At 40.7% G+C, this 18,883-nt stretch overlaps 1 protein-coding gene across 4 annotated transcripts in view; it reads left to right on the top strand.

Annotated features, from left to right (window-relative positions):
* PDCD4 (programmed cell death 4) overlaps positions 1-18,883 on the top strand; it is a 66,261-nt gene that overhangs the window by 28,662 nt on the left and 18,716 nt on the right. For all 4 annotated transcript variants that reach the window (XM_077455052.1, XM_077455053.1, XM_077455054.1 and 1 more), the window contains exons 5-8: positions 1,417-1,530; positions 9,868-10,089; positions 12,880-12,977; positions 13,238-13,355. In XM_077455052.1, coding sequence (XP_077311178.1) covers positions 1,417-1,530; positions 9,868-10,089; positions 12,880-12,977; positions 13,238-13,355 — 552 coding nt within the window. The remainder of the gene's footprint in view (positions 1-1,416; positions 1,531-9,867; positions 10,090-12,879; positions 12,978-13,237; positions 13,356-18,883) is intronic.

The following is an 18,883-nucleotide window of genomic DNA, read 5'->3' as shown; positions in this document are numbered from 1 at the left end:
TCTGAAGACTCCTTGTATAATTAATCGTGGGCTCTAAGAAGTTTTCTGGCAAAAAAAAATTTGTTTTGGTTTTAATGTGTCTGAAAAGATAGAACAACATACTGCCCCAAACATGAAGAGGTTAAACGGTTTCCTAACAAATGTGGTTTGAAAACTTCTGCTCTGCTGCTGTTTGGGAGAAGAAAAAAAAAAGAAATGAAACTACATGTTCCCCCTACGTTTTTTTTTTTTTTTGCAAGAAAAATTCACATCTGTTACATCTGGCACCCCAAGTTAAAGGTATCTTGGGGTGCCAGATGTAACAAAAAAAAAAAGCTGTTATTGAATGGCGAGAATGTTTCACCAAATAAGAGATTTATTTTTACAAATGTACATTTTACCAAAAAGAAACTAGAAACTGAGAAGTCAGCGTACCTTGTGGCATTGTTGCAGAACATATCCTATAAGAAAACCGCTGACAAAACCACTTTCTGTACAGATGCAGCCGTACCTGTTCACTCACACAACCGTGATTTGGTTCCTTGGACATCACACACAGAATACAGATACAAAGCAAAGAGGATGCTGTGAGTTCAAGAAAGGGAGCTACAGGACTAAAACCCTAACGTGCAAATAAATAAGTAATAAAGAACCAGCCTATCAGATGCAATCACTATTCAGACAGCTGCTGGTACTGTGGCTGTCTACATACAATAGCCCACAGGGTAAGATTCCCTGATCAATGCTGTTTAGCGTGGATGAGTGGAATCAGTTGTTTTCTAAATCAAAGCATGATTAGCTAGCCTTATATTGCTTGCTAATAATATATGTGGAATATGATGCAGTAAGAATAGGCCAAATAATACATGTACATTGTAACTGCATTATACAAATGATGCATACATGACGTGCAAAGTTGCAATAGGCAGAGCAGTCAGAGGCTACCGGGTCCCTTCCCAAAGTTTTGGGGTAATAGTGTATGCCGTTCTCAAGGGAGACCTGCTCTGCTAGTGGCTATTTTACTTTGCACTCCTTCATGTATTACTTCACGTTTTGTATAGGCAATCATACCTGTGCTTTGGTTTATTGTTATTTGCCTTTTGTTCTATACAAACTAACAAGCTATGTAAGGTAACATTTTCTTTACCCTTCATATTAAATGCAGATTGTACTGATATAAGATGTGCTGATTCTTTGTCACCTGTTTTGTTTACCTCACACTTGTGACCAGGACTGCTTGTGCGGCTGTTTTTTTTCTTTTTGCCCATTTTGTTGTGTGCTGCAGATCCCTGTGCCAGTTGAAGTGTTGAAGGGATTGAGCTTTTGTATTTCATGTTTAATAGTTCAGCACTCTGAGAGAAAAGCCAGGGTCCCACTTTGTTTGCTCTGCTGCGTTTGCTGATTATGCATTTTTTTCCCTCCTGTGAATTTTTATAGGAGAGCTGTGTTTACGAGACGACCGTGCTTCCCCTGGATGAAAACGCATTCGAAAAGTCTGTCACACCGATCATGCAGGAGTATTTTGAACATGGCGACACAAATGAAGTTGCAGTACGTTATCCTAGTTTTTATTTTAAGTTATGGGTATTACAGGGCCACTGAATAAAAATGTAATAGTGAGAGTTTGTTACATGCTCATGGAGCAAAGGGATCAGTATTGCAAAAGCTACTGTGTTCTCATAACTGCATGAGATTACAGTGGTATTAAACCCAAGGCCAAAAAATGGAATATGTTTCATGCAGCTTACCAATCTTTAGGTGTTATGGCTGCATTTGTTTCTTTATTTTATTTTTTATTTATTTTTTGGTCATCTGGCCAGTAACACACCTCCAATACAATGATGTATAGCGCGTCATTCACGTCGTAAGTCTGAGTGGTCGTTAACAGGTACGTCGCTAAATGAGGAGTATCTGTATATACACATGCGATCCTGCACTTCTGGGTAGGGGGGGCGTGCGCTGCTTCTGCTGTGATTTTGTTACAGCAGAAGCCGATCTGTGGGTGTCCGGTCAATGGATTTCCTCCGGCACCCGCTGATCAACCACGAGGAGACACATTGACGTGAGCTCTGCATATGTAAACAATGCAGAGCTCTGTCCTGTCAGTAGGGATGTGCTGGATTTTGTTTCCCTGCAAAGCCAGCACGTCCCTTAGTAAAAGCAGCACACTGTAGAAAAAACACTGGTTAGTCACACACTTGGGCTATGTTTCCACTACTGCGTCCCCAAAGTTGCGCAATTTTTTTTTATTACCGCAATTTTTTGTCAGGACTTGAGGCAATGCCTGTGCAAGTCGCATCAAAGTGGGACCAAAGTAGTGCAGGGACTACTTTGATGTCGCTGCGTCTTGAAGGCACACAAATATGAACGGTACTCGTTGGAAATCATGGGGTACGACTTGTCATGCGACTTTTTAGTCCCAAATCGCATGAAAAGTCACACTAGTGGAAACCTAGCTTTAACCCTTTGATCAACAAGACGAAACAGAATGGCGTATGAGAGGGTACCAAAACACCCTTAAAACAAGAGTCTACAAAGTTCAGGAAGTATACGTATGCAGCATTAGTGGCCGCTCCCTTGAGAGTGAAGCAGTCTCTGCAAGAGCAAAGGAGAAAAGCAAGGTGTGCTAAAAACAAAGTGTAGCAGAGGGCGCAATGAATGGTATATTTAATAAAAAATCGGCAGATAGATCTATATAATTTAAAAAAAAAATTTTGAATAAAGATCACTAGACATATAACCGTATAATATTGTGGTCACTCGGCGGGTCCCCAGTGGATGGTGGTATGTAGATGTTGACATGAGCAGAACAACCGGCTGGACATCCTGTCTTGTCTCAGAACCAGCATGAAACACACTCTGAGTTGCATTGGAAGGGATGCCAGAACAAGCAGATAACGTTTCAAAGCATCCACTTCTTCGCCAGAGCTAAATGGCTAGTGATCAAGGTGTGTGTGTGTGGTGTGTGTTTGTTTTTGTTTTTTTTGTTTTTTTATTTATTTTTTAATAATAATAAAAAATGGTGATCAGATACCACAAAAAAAAAAACATAAATTTTTTTTTATGTACAGTGTTGCTTGACTGTGCAATTGCTAGTTAAAGTAACGCAGTGCCGTATAGCAAGAAAGGGCCTGGTCATGAAGGGGGATAAATCTTCCAGAGGTCAAATGGTTAACATGCTTTAGGTTTAATAACACATTTTGGTGTTTTAAAAGTCCAAATATAAATATATTATGCTGCAGGAAAAGGGGGGGGGGGCGCGAGAGCCCCTTAATATCCATACCAGACCTGAAGAGCCTGATATGGGATTTGGGGGGACCCCCACGCAAATTTGTTTTAATTTTGGTGCAGGGTTCCCCTTTAACTGCTTAAGGACTGCCTCACGCGATATACGTTGGCAGAATGGCACGGCTGGGCACAATCTCGCATATCTGTACGTTGCCTTTAAGTGCCCAGCCCTGGGTCGCGAGTGCGGCACACTCGCGACCCGGTCCTGAGCTACGTAGCTGCGGGACCCGCGGACCCGATCGCTGCCGGTATCCCGCAATCGGGTCACAGAGCTGAAGAACGAGGAGAGATAAGTGTAAAACGAACCTCTCCTCGTGCTTCCTAGTGAGGCTGTCACTAATCGTCTGTTCCCTGTTATAGGGAAAGATGATCAGTGACATCAGATGCCAAGCCACGCCCCCCTACAGTTAAAAAAAACACACACACATACTTAACCCCTACACTGCCCCCTAGTGGTTAACCCCTTCACTGCCAGTGACATTTTTACAGTAATCGGTGCATTTTTAATCGCACTGATTGCTGTGGTAATGCCAATGGTCCCAAAAATATGTCAAAATTGTCCGACTTGTCCACCATAATTTCAGTCACAATAAAAATCGCTGATCGCCACCATTACTAGTAAAAAATTATTAATAAAAATGCCATAAAACTATCCCCTATTTTGTAGATGCAATATCTTTTGCGCAAACCAATCAAATGCTTATTGCGATTTTATTTATTTTTTAACCAAAAATATGTAGAAGAATACATATCGGCCTAAACGGAGGAAAAAAATGTTGTTTTTTGGGGGGGATATTTATTATATTAAAAAAATATAGATTTTTTTTTTTTTTTTCAAAATTGTCGCTCTATTTTTGTTTATAGCGCAAAAAATAAAAACCGCAGAGGTGATCAAATACCACCAAAAGAAAGCTCTATTTGTGGGAAACAAAGGACGCCAATTTTGTCTGGGAGCCACATCGCACAATTGTCAGTTAAAACGATGCAGTGCCGAATCTCAAAAAGGGGCTTGGTCCTTTAACTGGAAAATGGTCCGGGGCTTAAGTGGTTAATATTCATACCAGACCCAAAGGGCCTGGTAATAGACTGAGGGGATCCCATGCCTTTTTTTTTTTTTTTTTCTCAATTAATTTTATCTGTGTTCCTGGACGAGTAGTTTTAAATGACTTCTAAAAAAGGAAAAAAAAGTCATTTTGTGCAGGGACTGTTCTAAACACAGGAAAAAACTGGTGCACACAGAATCTGGCACTGCTGTGCACAGTAACCAATCCGATTCCAGCTTTTATTGTCCAAGCTTAATTGAACAAGCTTAAGTTAGAAGCTGAATGGTTACTATGCACGGCTGCACCAGATACCGCATGCAGTTTTAGTGAGGCTCGATTCACATATATGGGATTTGGATGCGATTTTTAACCGCATCCAATTCGCATAACATGTGAATCGGACCGGCTTTCAATGGAGCTGGTTCACACATGTCCAGGGCGGCTGCAGTCCATTTCTGAAAAGGGTCCTGTGTGGGGGTTTTTTTTTTTTTTTTTTTTTTTTTTTTTTTTGGGGGGTCCAGTTTAGGTGTGAATTCAAGAAAAAATTTGAACCAGTGCACAAATTTGCACTGGACTGCAAACTGCAGCCGGACATGTGTGAACCTAGCCTAAATCTCTTCCAGTATTTCAGAATAGGTGATGTGACACCCTTTCCTCCACTTTCACCTCTTTCCGTCTGCGATATAGCCGAAAAAGATGGCTACAGGTGGGGGCCTCCAGTTCTGGGAGGACATCCATGGACATCCTCCCGCGGGCATCAGTTGCGCTCTTTGACTGCTGTGTGCTTTGGACACAGTTGATCGCAGATCAGGGTAAAGGGCCAATCACAGTTGCCAGAAAGATTTTACATCTGGTTATGAAAACTCGTTCGAATTGGAGCCAACAATCTACGAGGTACAGAGCGGAGGGTTCCATAAAATAGTGGACAGCTCACCTTGTGTCTTTTTACTGGCACAAACATTTATGACCAATTTTTTATGGGCAGTCGGGAAGAAAACTTTTTTTTTTTTTTTTTTTACAACCCTCAGTGACTCCTTTTATCCCATCTAACCACTCCATGTAAAAGCTGTTATAAGCTCTTTATTCCTTCCTGCACTCTACATAGTCTCACTTTCCATCCTGTATACCTTTCCTGACTGGCTGCAATTATTGTGTGTGTGTGTGTGTGTGTGTGTGTGTGTGTGTGTGATTTTTATTTTTTTTTTTGTGTGCTGACATTAGCCTAGCAGATACTATTTTTGAGAAAAAGTATAAAAGTTTGATTCAGTACTAAAGTCTACTGTCTGAGTCCTTGGCTTTTCTAAATAATTGTAATAGGCTGCCACTGGGGTTGGTTACATTTCTGAAATAATTCTATTTTCATCCTGTAAGGAAGACGGCTATGATTGTAGGACCCCCATGTGATTTGTGATGAAATGTATTCCAGTAGAGAGGGAAGGAAAGGACTCTTATCTGCGGCACAGTTTCTGCTGGGGAACAATTCCCGGCGGGGTGTAGCCGTACATTCCAGAGCTCTTAGCCTTTTCTGCACCAGTTTGTGGCTGGTCCTTCTGCCAGCTGTTATGTTCACATACCCAGCCACGCTCGGCACGGTTTAGAATGAAGCAGCCAAATGCAGCAGGGAAGGATCTCGCAAACCCAAAGTGATCTGATTTACAAAGCAAATATTTAAGATACTAACATATGTTCCCTATTTCCTGCATGCACAAGGAGTGTTACAAATAACCTGCCACTTGTTTAATTTGTCTGTTGGATCTCTCAGATTAGGGCCTCTTGTTTTGTGCCATAATTATGCTTTTACAGCTGTTTTATGTTATGTTCATAATTCCTAGTTTGTTGGGGTATTGATGATGATAAAGAGATCTGTCATGTTTTAAAGCTGTAACATATCTGTGTGTTACAAATTATGTCTCTAATGGCAGGCCTTTAAGACTAGAACCAACCCTAGGGCATAAAAACAAAAAATGTTTGGTCCGCTCCTAGTGCAGTAGACCCCTAATGTGAGTATGAAGATAACATTTTTATAAGTTGTTCTGAGAAATGCAGGTGATGACACAAGAGTATCAGTGTCCATAAACATGCAGACTTCCTGAGGGAACCTATACACTGTGACCAGCAGGAATAAAGCCATATCGGTCCAGGAAGAGCAGTGAAGGGTGGCACCTGTATGATGTTGAGGAGTGGCATCCTTGTTGCTCAGTGAATGCTGATGAAGCTCCTCCCTCGTCCTGGTTGTGTCACAGTGCACAGTTCTAGTGTGCATTTTACATACATTGGGGGGTTATTTACTAAATACAAATCCACTTTGCACTTGGAAGTGCAGTCGCTGTAGATCTGAGGGGGACATGTAAGGAAAATAAACAGCATTTTAGCTTGCATATGATTGGATTGATAAAATCAGCAGAGCTTCCCCTCATTTCAGATCTACAGTGACTACATTTCCAGTGCACTTCCAAGTGCACTTGTAGTGCAAAGTGGATTTTCCTTTAGTAAATCAACCCCATCATGGCTTTGTTTGGTAAGAAATAATAGAGATATAGGTAGCTGAAGCTATATGCACATTTCAGCTTTAAAGTATCAGTTTATCTTTTGAAAAAAAAATAATAATTTGAATGCAAATATTTATTTTTCTTATTTAATTTTTTGCAGGTAAAAAAATGTGCATTACGTTTTTTTTTTATTTTTTTTTTTTTTTTATTCCCTAAAAAAACCTTTCCTAAGAAATTTGTGGTGTTTATTATTTTAACATTTACAATATAGGGGAATTTTATTCCTCAATATCTCTATGCAGTGGTAAATATAAATAACCAACTATATGGTTAGGGAGAAAACTCTAATCCACTCTGAGAATAACAGACAGAAAGGTTGAATCTGGTAAATTATTATCAGACGCAAGATCAATTTTTTTTTTTTTTTTTTTTTTTTTTTTATCTAAAGGAAAAAAAAAATTTGAAGATTTTCAGGCAGAACTGTCATATATTATGTATGACATACTACCTTGTCATAGGCAGGTGGCTTCATAAAGGCTACCTGCGCCTGCTGTCACTTATGCTGGCCATACAAAAACCATGTCTTTCTTTCAAAATGAATCTCTGAGCTCTGCAGAAGAGGGGACACCCCTTGAAATGCATCAGCTTTCTTTACATTTCACATCCCAAAACTGTTACTGGTCACAGTGGCCAGTGGATCTTGCTGGGTGGAACTAGTGGGGGATTTATACAATTTGCTAGATTTTATCATTTGTGAGTATTAACTTCTTGATATATTAAAGTGTTGCAAAGGTAATGCGCAAGGCTGGTGCGTCCTCTGTTCTTCTTTTTTTTTTTTTTTTTTTTTTTTTTTTTTTTTCTTTTAGCATTTCTTTTTGGGTTTCCCTTGACCTGTGGCGAGTGGCAGCACAGCTGCTGTGGTGGCTCGAATACTCATGATTTTAATCAGCCACACAGTTATTTCTTAAGCGCAGGAACATTAATTTTCCTTTTTATAGTATTGCGTGCCTCTATAGCAAAAGCACTGTAATTCCTGATATGTAAACAAATCATGCATTCTGCATGCAGGCCAACTAATCGGCTGGCTGATTAATCCATTATGATAATAGTTGATAACTATTACATAATCGATTCATTGTTTCAGCCCTACTGCAAAGCATTGAACCTGCAATCTGCTGATCGTGGGTGTAATCTCCGGATAGCGGTCTGCCTGCACCTCATACGGGCAGGCAGTTTTTTGAGAGCAGGAAGATCAATGGACTATGAGAAGTTGGGGAGGGGGGGCGGCAGGGGGGGGGGGGAGAGGTTGCAGATGTGTTCCACCCAAAAAACAATGGGACATGTAACATGTTCCAAAGGTGATATTATCCTTTAAAAACTGGGATATAGATGAGCTCTATTTTCTCTGAAAAAGTTAGACTCTGCTGTCACACCATTTATTTAACCAAATACAGTGTCTCCTCATAAGATTATATGTACATTTTCCTAGTGTAGACATTTAAAAGCCCTGAGACTGCTGCTGCCATCTTGGATGGGATGTCAGCAGCCCTAGCAGAGGCAGAACTGTCAAGTGACATTCTGTAGCATTCTCCTTTGCCCTTCCTCTAGAAGATGCATAAAAGTTTATGTAGAGAGGGGAGGGATGGAGGAGCTGGCCCAGCAGAAACAGTATTTTAGAATGTCCCAGAAGAGGAGAGAGCTATGATGATCAAGGAGGATCTGTGCCAGAAAACTGACTAGAAACTGAGGTATTGGGACACCTGTCTTTACATGCACATGAACTTTTATGTCGTCTTAGTCCGTAGGGTTCAATATTGGGCTGGCCCACCCTTTGCAACTATAACAGCTTCAACTCTTCTAGGCAGGCTATCCACAAGGTTTAGGAGCGTTCCTCCACCTCAGACTCGCTCATCCATGTCTTTATGGACCTTGCTTTGTGCACTGGTCCGACTCATTTAGTGGAGGGGGTATTATGGTGTGGGGTTGCTTTTCAGGGGTTGGGCTTGGCCCCTTAGTTCCAGTGACGAGAACTCTTAAGGTGATTACATACCCAGATAGTTTGGACAATTTCATGCTCCCAGCTTTGTGGGAACAGTTTGGGGGTGACCCCTTCCTGTTCCAATATGATTGGACACCAGTGCACAAAGAAAAGTCCATAAAGACATGGATGAGCGAATTTAGGGTGGAGGAACTTGACTGGCTTGCAGATAGTCCTGACCTCAACCAGATAGAACACCTTTGGGATGAATTGGAGCAGAGACTGTGAGCCAGGCCTTATGACAGAAAATGGAAAAAAAATGTTCGCACTCTGAATAATGCCTTTTAATGAATAAAGCTTGATCCATACATCAGAGACACATGTCCATATTATACTGACGCGTTTCACACTGTTAAAGGTGCTTAATCATGGCGAATGAGAGCCAGGCCTTCTCGTTCAACATCCATGCCTGACCTCACAAGTGCTCTTCTGGAAGAATGGTCAAACATTGCTAAACCTTGTGGACAGCCCTCCCAGAAGAGTTGAAGCTGTTATAGCTACAAAGGGTGGGCCAACTCAATAGTGAACCCTATGGGCTACGATTGGGATGCTGTTAAAGTTCATGTGCTTTTAAAGGCTGGCGGCCAAATACATTTGACAATATTGTGTATTTGAGGGTGGTAGCACCTGAATCACTGTTGACTGTGACAGTTTCCTATATTTTAGGTAGTGTGAATGCGGCACACCCTCTGTGTCCATTACAGGGGCTTTCCGCTCTCGTTTAACTGGTTTTATATTATAGGGAATGCAGCAGGTGGAGCTGGGATGCATAAGTGGGCTGGAACACCCAGAAGTCTAAGGTGGGAAGGAAAATAACTGGAGATCAGGAAACAGGGAGATCTCATCAATGTTGTAAAGCGCAAACTGTTGGCGCTATATAAATCCTGTATAATAGATGGAGTCCCCAGGATACATACAAAAAAAACAGGCACTTCCACCAGTATAACAACTCCTTTTTGGGGGAAGGGTAACATTAAAAATCTGTATATGGCTAGATTTCATCATTATGCAATTTCAATTTTGTCTGCAGGAGATGTTAAAGGATTTAAACCTTGGGGAAATGAAAAGCGGTCTCCCAGTTCTGGCAGTGTCCCTGGCCCTGGAAGGAAAAGCTAGTCATCGGGAGATGACATCGAAGCTGCTGCACTATCTGTGCGGCACGGTGCTCAGCGCAGAAGATCTGCTAGCCTCATTTGACAAACTGCTTCAAGAGCTGCCTGAACTTGTCCTGGACACACCCAAGGCACCACAGGTTTGTATGCACCTTATGTGAGCTGAAGAGAAATTCCACTTTGAGTTCTATTCTAATGTCAGCTGGGTGTGGAGGGAATTAAAATAAGGTGCTGGTTTTTCTCCTTGTACGTTAAACAGAGTGACAGGCTAGACAATAGAGCTGTCTTCATATACATACCTCTCTCATTGTGTATTTTGGTTTGATCCCTAGTAGAGACCAGTAAGAACTACTTACACAACTCGGGGAAGAAATCAATTCTAGAGCATTCAGAATCCAGTTAGTTCAATCATGGAGCCAGTAGGCATGCTTTTAAAGGGACACTGTCACTTTACCCATTTAGTGTAAAAGTGCTTCCTGAGGGATGAGATGGAAGGCTGGTAGTAACCATATGTAGAACAATCCGACAGGCTGGTTGTACACAAGTTGACCAATCAACTTGGGTAGAATCAGTCTGCCCATACATGGTTTGAATCTTGGCTGGTCCCTGCTAAACCGGCCAAGATTTGAACAGTCTATGGCCGGCTTTAGTGTGTAAGGTGCTCAGGTCCCAGGCAGTCAAGCATATTTAAAAATTTTGCCACACTAATAATAATGTGATACAAAACACACCAATAAAGTGAAAATAATAATAATGTGGGTCCACTTTTTAAATACGATGAAATAAGATGAGAGTAACAGTCCCAACACAAGGCTGTAAACCTACCTCTTTGTGATAGAAGGTATCAACAAAATTCCATATTCACCATGTGGGCCATCACCAACATCTGAATGGACACTTACCAGAATCAATAGACTCTACTACGGAGTTGATTTGGCCTGCAAACCGTATCATATTATACGATGTTGGGACCCATGTAATTTAACCAGATCCTCATGATATCTCTAATTCAACAGTAATGTATTAGATATACATGGCAACAGTTGTAAAGGATTCCTCCATAAAAATCAAAATAGAAATGCCCACATAGTTAGAATCTGTAAAACACTTTTTTATTAAAAGTAAAATGTAAGACGACTCGCATGTGGGTCAAAAAAAAGCACAGTTTTGCTGGCCAATTCAGTTCTGTAATAGTCCATTGAGTCTGGTAAGGGTCGTCCATTCAGTTGTTGATGGCCTGTGGTGAATATGGAATTTTGTTGACGCCTTCTATCACACAGCGGTGTATACAGCCTTGGATTGGGACTGTTGCTCTCATCTTATGTATTTAAAGTGGACTTTGATTATTATTATTTCAATTTTTTTTTCACTTTATTGGTGTGCTTTGCATCACGTTATTAGTGCGGCAGAATTATGTTTATTTAATCGATTGCACAATGTGTCTGACTGTCTTTTTTGCCAGTGTCTTATTTTGCACCTGCCAGCGGTTTCTATTATAAATGAGCATATTTCAAAGTATTATAAATATAAGATCCAATGTGCGGTAATGCCCTCTCCTCAGCAAACCACAGCCATAGGGCTTGTTCACACTTGACTACATTAACAAATGCTCCAATAGTGTTAGTATGGGCGTTCGACTTGCATTATTGAGCTTTAGTATGAGCACTAGACTGGCGTTTTACAAGCGTTAATGTTGAGTAAAAAATGCTCCCCAAACGTCCTATGGGCAGTTTTGAAGTGTTTAAGGAGTGTTGAGGCACATTAAAACAACTCGACAAATGCCTGTTCCATCACAGGAAATAAACTAACACCCCACAACTGCACCGCAACTGCCTGCCAGAGTGTTTGCGAAGCATTACCATAGACTTGAATGGGAGGCGTTGAAAGGCTTCAAGTGCATCCTGTCTCGACATGAGGCTTCAATTTTGAAACAACGTTAATGGTTCATGTTTTATCATGATTAAAGCGGGAGTCCGCCTTTTTTTTTTTTTTTTTTTTTTTTTTAAAAGCCAGCAGCTACAAATACTGCAGCTGCTGACTTTTAAAATAAGGACACTTACCCGCCCAGCGTGCCCGCGATGTCGGCACCCGAAGCCGATCTCTCGATCGTCTCAGGTGCTGCCGCCGCCATCTTTGGTATGGGAATCAGGAAGTGGAGCCTTGCGGCTTCATTTCCCGGTTCCCTACTGCGCATGCGCGAGTCGCGCTGCGCAATAAGGATGGTCCCCACTGTCTCTGGGATCTGTGTGTTTCCCAGCAGGCAGCGGGGACCTTCGGAAAGGGGCGTATATTCTGCGGAAAGGGGCGTAGCTTCTGCAGAATCTATGCCGGAAGTGGGTGCAAATACCTGTACTGTACAGGTACCTGCACCCCCCCCCCACCTCCCCCCTGAAAGGTGCCAATTGTGACGCCGGAGGGGGGGGAGGGTTCCAATGAGCGGAAGCTCGACTTTAGGGTGGACCTCCGCTTTAAGCACAAGATGTATGTGTGAAATGCATCTACGTAACCACAGTTTGGTGTCTTTGGTGTTATCTTTGTGAAACAAAATTAAAAGGCAATCGGAGTACTGGATGTGCAGCCATTTCTTTCTTCTTTCCACATTTCCCATGGAGCCGGCCCGGGGCTAGCACTCTGCAAGATACTCCAATCGGCCTGATCTTTATACACCTGGAGCAGCGGTTCTTTTTCTTGAGGAACTTGATTGGTCTGCACAGAGCCCTGACCTCAACCCTACTGAACACCTTTGGGGTGAATTGTCCAGGTCTTCTCATCCAACATCCGTACCTGACCTCACACATTCTTTTTTGGCTGAATGGGCACAAGTTCCCAAAATCTTGTGGAAAGCTTTCCCAGAAGAGTGGAGGATTTCATAGCAGCCTTTTTTTCTGAGAAGAATGAAAACATTAAAAATCTTAATCTTGTCTTTGCAGCTGGTGGGTCAGTTTATTGCCAGAGCAGTTGGTGATGGGATTCTGAAAAGGAGCTACATGGAGAGTTATAAAGGCACGGTGGACTGTGAACATGCCCGGTAGGATTCATGTGTTATATATATATATATATATACTTTACTTTTTCTTTTTTTTTCTTCTTTTTTTTTTTTTTTGGTAATGTATTTTGATAGGCTATTGTGTGGCAGTCAGCAATCTCCCAATAGGGGTTTGGGGAGCAACAAGACAGGATAAACCTGTTGCGGGGCCAAAAGTAGTCAAAAAGCAACTGAAGTTATTTGGGTATAACGTGGCGTCATGGCCAACCATTGTAACACTGAACTGTATGTTCTGTCTCCAGCGCTGCCTTAAGCCGGGCAACAATTCTGCTGACCATGAGCAGAGGAGGAAGAAGCAGAATTGACAGCGTTTGGGGGACTGGTGGAGGTCAACAGCCTGTTAAAAATCTGGTTAAAGAGGCAAGTATGCATTTTTGCTTATTAGGTATGAAATAATTACTGTTCATGCTTGCAAAATTTAGCAGATTGGATGATTTAATAGGTAAAAATGATGCACCAAAATTTCAGCTGCCAAAAAATAGGGTTTTCAGCATTGTGCCAAAAGGAAAAAAAAGTGCCAATAATGGCTGCTAAAAACAAAACAAACAAAAAAAACACCCATGATTTTGCAGTGATTTTAACTTGCTTGTGGTTTGTGACACAAAAAATGCATCAAAAACGCAACATGGTGCAATTTTGATGCATTTCATTAAGAAGGTGCATTTTTGGTTTAGTTTGCCAAAAATGCAGCAAGCAGAATTTTTAACACCGCTTCAGAAGGTGCTGCTAATGGCCAACGATAAATTTATATTCATTTAACCACTTCCCGCCCGGTCAAAGCAGATTGACATCCGGGAAGTGGTTTTCAGTTATCCTGACTGGGCGTCATATGAGGTTCTTCAGGATAACAGCCGCTGTGCACCCGTGGGGGCATGCATCGCGGCGATTGGTGGTGCAGTGTGTCATTCTGAGACACCGCTGCACCAATCTCGGTAAAGAGCCTCCGGTGGAGGCTCTTTACCATGTGATCAGCCGTGTTCAATCACGACTGATCACGATGTAAACGGGGAAAAGCCTGACAGACACGTGTAGAGGAAAACCGATCGGCGGCTCTCTGGAGGGGGGGGGGGGTTTGCGCTCATTGTCTATCAGCGAAGCCCCCCTCGGATGCCCACACTAGACCACCAGGGAAGCTGTCTGGACCACCAGGGAAGGCTGAAACTTGTGGCTGGCCATCCACATGTGCAAATGCCCAATCGTTGCCCACAAATGGGCACTGACTGGCACCATCATGTAACGCATCTGAAAATGTGTAAATCGGTGATGCTCAGCAATGCCACCCATCAGTGCCACCTCATTGGTGCCATTTCGTCGGTGCCCGTCAGTGCAGCCATATCGGTGCCCGTCATTGAAGAAGAAAACGTACTTATTTACAAAAACAAAATTAACAGAAACAAAGAAACTTGTGTGTTTTTTGTTTTTGTTGCGCAAAAAGTAAAAATCGCAGAGGTGATCAAATACCACCAAAAGAGCTCCTTTTTTAGGAACAAAATTATAAAAAAAGTTGTTTGGGTACAGTGTAGCATGGCCGCGCAATTCTCATTCAAATTGCGACAGCGCTGAAAGCTGAAAATTGGTCTGGGCAGGAAGGTGTCTAAGTGCCGTTATTGAAGTGGTTAAACAGTGTTAATGGTTACATCAAATTTCAATTTAGTTTTATATTCTTTCAACTAAAATGCAGTTTTAGTCATATTTTGGTCATCTGAATAGTTTTAGTCGACTAAAATCTCCAGTACATTTTAGTAGACTAAAATCAAATGTGTTTAGTTAAATTTAAATGCATTATTTAAGCATTTCTTTAGAATTGCCAAACTCATTCTCATATACTCCCTGGAGAAAAATCTAATATCAATAAAAACAAAATAATTATTATTTATGGTATTAACGCTTGAACATGCACTACAGATAGCCATTTGGATATTTAACGTCTTTATAAATTAAGTTTTATAAACAAACAAAAATATTGCTTTTATACAAGCAGAAGTACAACTTGAAAATATAAAAAAAAAAAAAAAAAAAAAAACTGTAAACACTTTTGGCTATATTACGATTGCACATATTGCCTGATAAAATTACCATCAACATTAAATATTAAGAAAAAAAAAAGTCTGTCTTAATAATTTTTTCTTTTAGAAGGTTAGTCAAAGTCCCCTACATATTCTTATGTGGTAGTCCATTGTTAATTTTGATGTCAAATTTCAATTTAGTTTTAGGCTCTGGTTCCACTACTGCAAGTTGTTGTGCGACTTGCCACATGTGAAGCCGCATGACAAGTCAAAATCCATGTATTTCAATGGTCTGACTGGAAATCCATGTATTTCAATTGGTACGACTTCAAAACTACTTTGTTCCGATTCGGTGCTACTTCTTTTCACCAGTAGCGTGACATTGCATCAAAAATTACATTGCAAAGTCGCACTCTAAATCGTGCAACTTTGCGGTCGCAATAGTGGAAACCTAGCCTTCGTCTTTTGACTAAAATGCAGTTTTAGACGTATTTTAGTCATCTCAAATAATTTTTATTTTTTTTGTATTTGGTTGTCAAAATTAACACTGCATTTAAATTCATGATATTGATTAAAAAGTTCAATATAATTAAACCGTAAAACCATCAATTTCGGTTTCGGCCAAGTGCATCCTGAATTTTCTGTTTTCGGCACCAAACTTTTCATTTCAGTGCACCGCTAGTAATAAATCTTTACTGCACGTTTTTTTATTTTTAGGTCCAGTTCAGAAGGGGGCATACTGAACCTCTGCAGAGAGACCACTGCTTAAACAGAGCAAGGATCCTTCTCTGCAGCATGCTGGGGGGAGGGGATGGTTTTCTTTGCAGGCTGTGACTGTTTTCTTTAGAAAGCAATCCATAAAGTCTAGTACACATGGGCCAAATGTCGGACAATATCGGCCAGTTCAATAAAAACTGTCCAAAAAAAGCTGGGTGGTGTGTACTAGGCGTAAAGTTGAGAGTGCAGTCCCATGGGTGATTTTTACCCCAAAAAAAAAAAATATTCAAAACTCGCGCTGAGGTACTAAATCAAAATGTATATATAAAAATACACAGTCGCTGTGCAAGGGTGCTGTAACTTTAAAAGTGATAGAAAATGTATGAAACAGTGCTGGCAACATATGGTATTCAAAACACATCATGGTACTTGGTGCCATATACATCAATGTGTTTGTGCCATACAAAATCAAAATGCAACAAAATTATATATAATATGCACAAATCTATGAAGTGCTTGGTGCTTTATATGAAAAAAAGTGCAATGGCGCTCCAAACTTTGCAAAGTGTGAAGTGACACCCCCTTGGGTGACCCCGCTCACCAGAAACAATGGACCCTCAGTTTCACAGTCAAAAAGGCAGTGATCTATTAATTTGGGGATGTGTAGGATGGTTCCTCAAACTCTTCCTAGAGGGTATTTTATAGCAGAAAGGATACGCCACATTCCATAGAATGGGAAATGGAGAGAGAGCTCATGGTGAAATGCCGCTAAAATAAGCTATCAATCATATAATGCGATAGACATATGATTTTGAATACGTAATTAAAAATTACTTAAGTATGAAAAGAAAAATAAAAGAAAAAAATACAAATAGAAATGTAAAAAAAAATTCAAGGAAATTAACTAAAAATTAAAATATAAAATGAAAAATATATCGCTAGACAATTTTATTTGAAAAAAATCCCTCTTAAATAATAATACCAATTGGACAGGAAGCAATTGAGATTCAACTCTAAGTTGAGACCATGGGGACTAAAAGTTTGAAGCCTATATATCCATTGGGTCTCATTCTGTGAGATGGCTCTCTTAAGATTGGATCCTCCTCCGGGATTCCTCCACCCTACCTATCCCACATAATGTAATCTTTGAACAAACTGGATGTGTATCCAAGTAGATGGAAAAGGGACCTAGAAAGAGGTTTAGTGTTGTTGGGAAAAGAAAAAGGTAATCGTTATTCGATCAGCTGACAAAGGGGGGGGGGGGGGGGTGTCTGGTCATTCTAATGAAACTGAATACTTGGTAGAATTGGACAGATTAGTTGGAGATATGAAAAACTGAAGGGGAATCCTACAAATAAATTCAGAGCCAAACTGAAGAGGCTAATTAAAGGCGCACATAAGAATCGCATAGTAAAAAAAGAAGTAAGATACCTTATCCAAGATGCACCTAAAGTTCCTGTTATTTACCAGTTACCAAAATGCATAAGAATCCACTTTGTCCCCCCAGGTAGCCCTATAGTCAGTGGAGGTGACTCACTGTTGTCTAGACTGGGGGAATATTTGGATGGATTTTTGCAACCGCTTCTTATTTAAAAGACAGTAAAGATTTGATTGAATTGATTAAACCCATGACAGTAGATGACTATCATATCCTGTTGAGCACTGATGTAAATTCCCTTTATACCAACATTCAGCAGCATCATGCCTTGAAGGCTGTTGAGTGGGCATTGGGAAGTACTAATATACTAAACAGAAACAGAAGGAATTCCTCCTACAGGCTCTTGATTTGGCAATGAGCCATCATTTTTTTTTCTGGCATGAGAAAAAACATGGACAGAAAAAGGGTGTTGCTATGGGGGCTAAATATATGCCCCATCAGTGGCAAACCTTTTTATGAGTTGGTGGGAGAAGGAAGCCATCTATGACAGAAAGATGCCAGAACTCAGACTCTACAAGAGATATAGATGACATTGTAATAGTATGGGCAGGACCAGAGGAATCGTTCTGTAGTTTTCTCAAGGAAATGGTAAATAACTCTTGTGGTATTTCCTTCTCGGAAACGTAGTCACCAAATGGTGAATTTCCTGGATCGCTGAAGGACAGAGAGCTTAAAAGTATCTTGTCTACACAACCTAGGTTTATTTATACCAAACCGCCAACACTTGGGGTAAAATTGGCACATAATGCCCTTAATCCCCCCCCCAAAGAAGCTATTCACTTTTGGCATGCCGGGAATGCTAACTGCACGTTGGCTGTGCTCTCAGCCAAACTATCAAACTATCAAACCATCCAATGGCTGGTGTCATAACGAATCACATGTGCAGCACCATAGCAGTTGAAGATTAAACAGAGGCAAAGATGGCAGCTTCCTTGGCTGAAAACAATAGGGGAGTTTACTTCCACTTTAAGATTCGTTTCACATATTGTGCTAGTATGCGATGCATACTGGCACGTTGTAACTTTGCCTTGCAGGTTTTTAAAAAAAAAAAAAAAAGGTTGTTTACTTCTTGCTCGTCCATTTGATTACATGACTTTGCAAGCCTTTTGATTTAATGACTGGAACATATTTAAAGATTGAAAATGAAAGTTCAGTTGGGCTTTAAAGAAATTTTTGATATGACTTTCAGTTTATTACAAGCTTCTTTTTTCTTATTTTTGTCATTTTGAAATTGTGAATTTTGAGAATTGTAGATAAGCCAGTAAGGGGAGCTGTCAGTGCTACTGCTGTTTATCCTAGGACCATGCTGTGCGGTGATTAAATCGGTTGTCTGGTGACAGATTTAACTGTTTGTTGAAGTTGTCTCATTATAATCCATATTCATTTCTGTGTGCAGCAACTGTGATGACTGTCGATGAGTAGTTACATTTCACAGTAGCAAAGAGATTTAATTGCCAATGTGGCTTTAGCTTTACCACTTAAATTCTGTAAACAGAAGGTATTGGATGTGCAGGTAGGGAGTTGTTTTCAGAGTCGGGCAACTCGTAGACTTGTATTGTGAGGAGACCAGTGTTGTACAAATCACTGTGTAGCTCTGCAACGTTAGGGGGTAGAACCTGTCTAATGTAATTAACAAATATGGCTGCCCCTCATATACATATACTATATAATTATAAACGATACATAGAAAAGGAACAGTTTATGACCTTTTCCTACTGAGGGCACTC

This window comes from Lithobates pipiens, unplaced genomic scaffold, assembly GCF_037356315.1.
Source record: "Lithobates pipiens isolate NorthernLeopardFrog02 unplaced genomic scaffold, aLitPip1_a1.2 Scaffold_25, whole genome shotgun sequence".
Lineage (NCBI taxonomy): Eukaryota > Metazoa > Chordata > Amphibia > Anura > Ranidae > Lithobates > Lithobates pipiens.
Note: the sequence above shows the minus strand (reverse complement) of the source record. Positions and strands in the feature narration are given on the sequence as shown.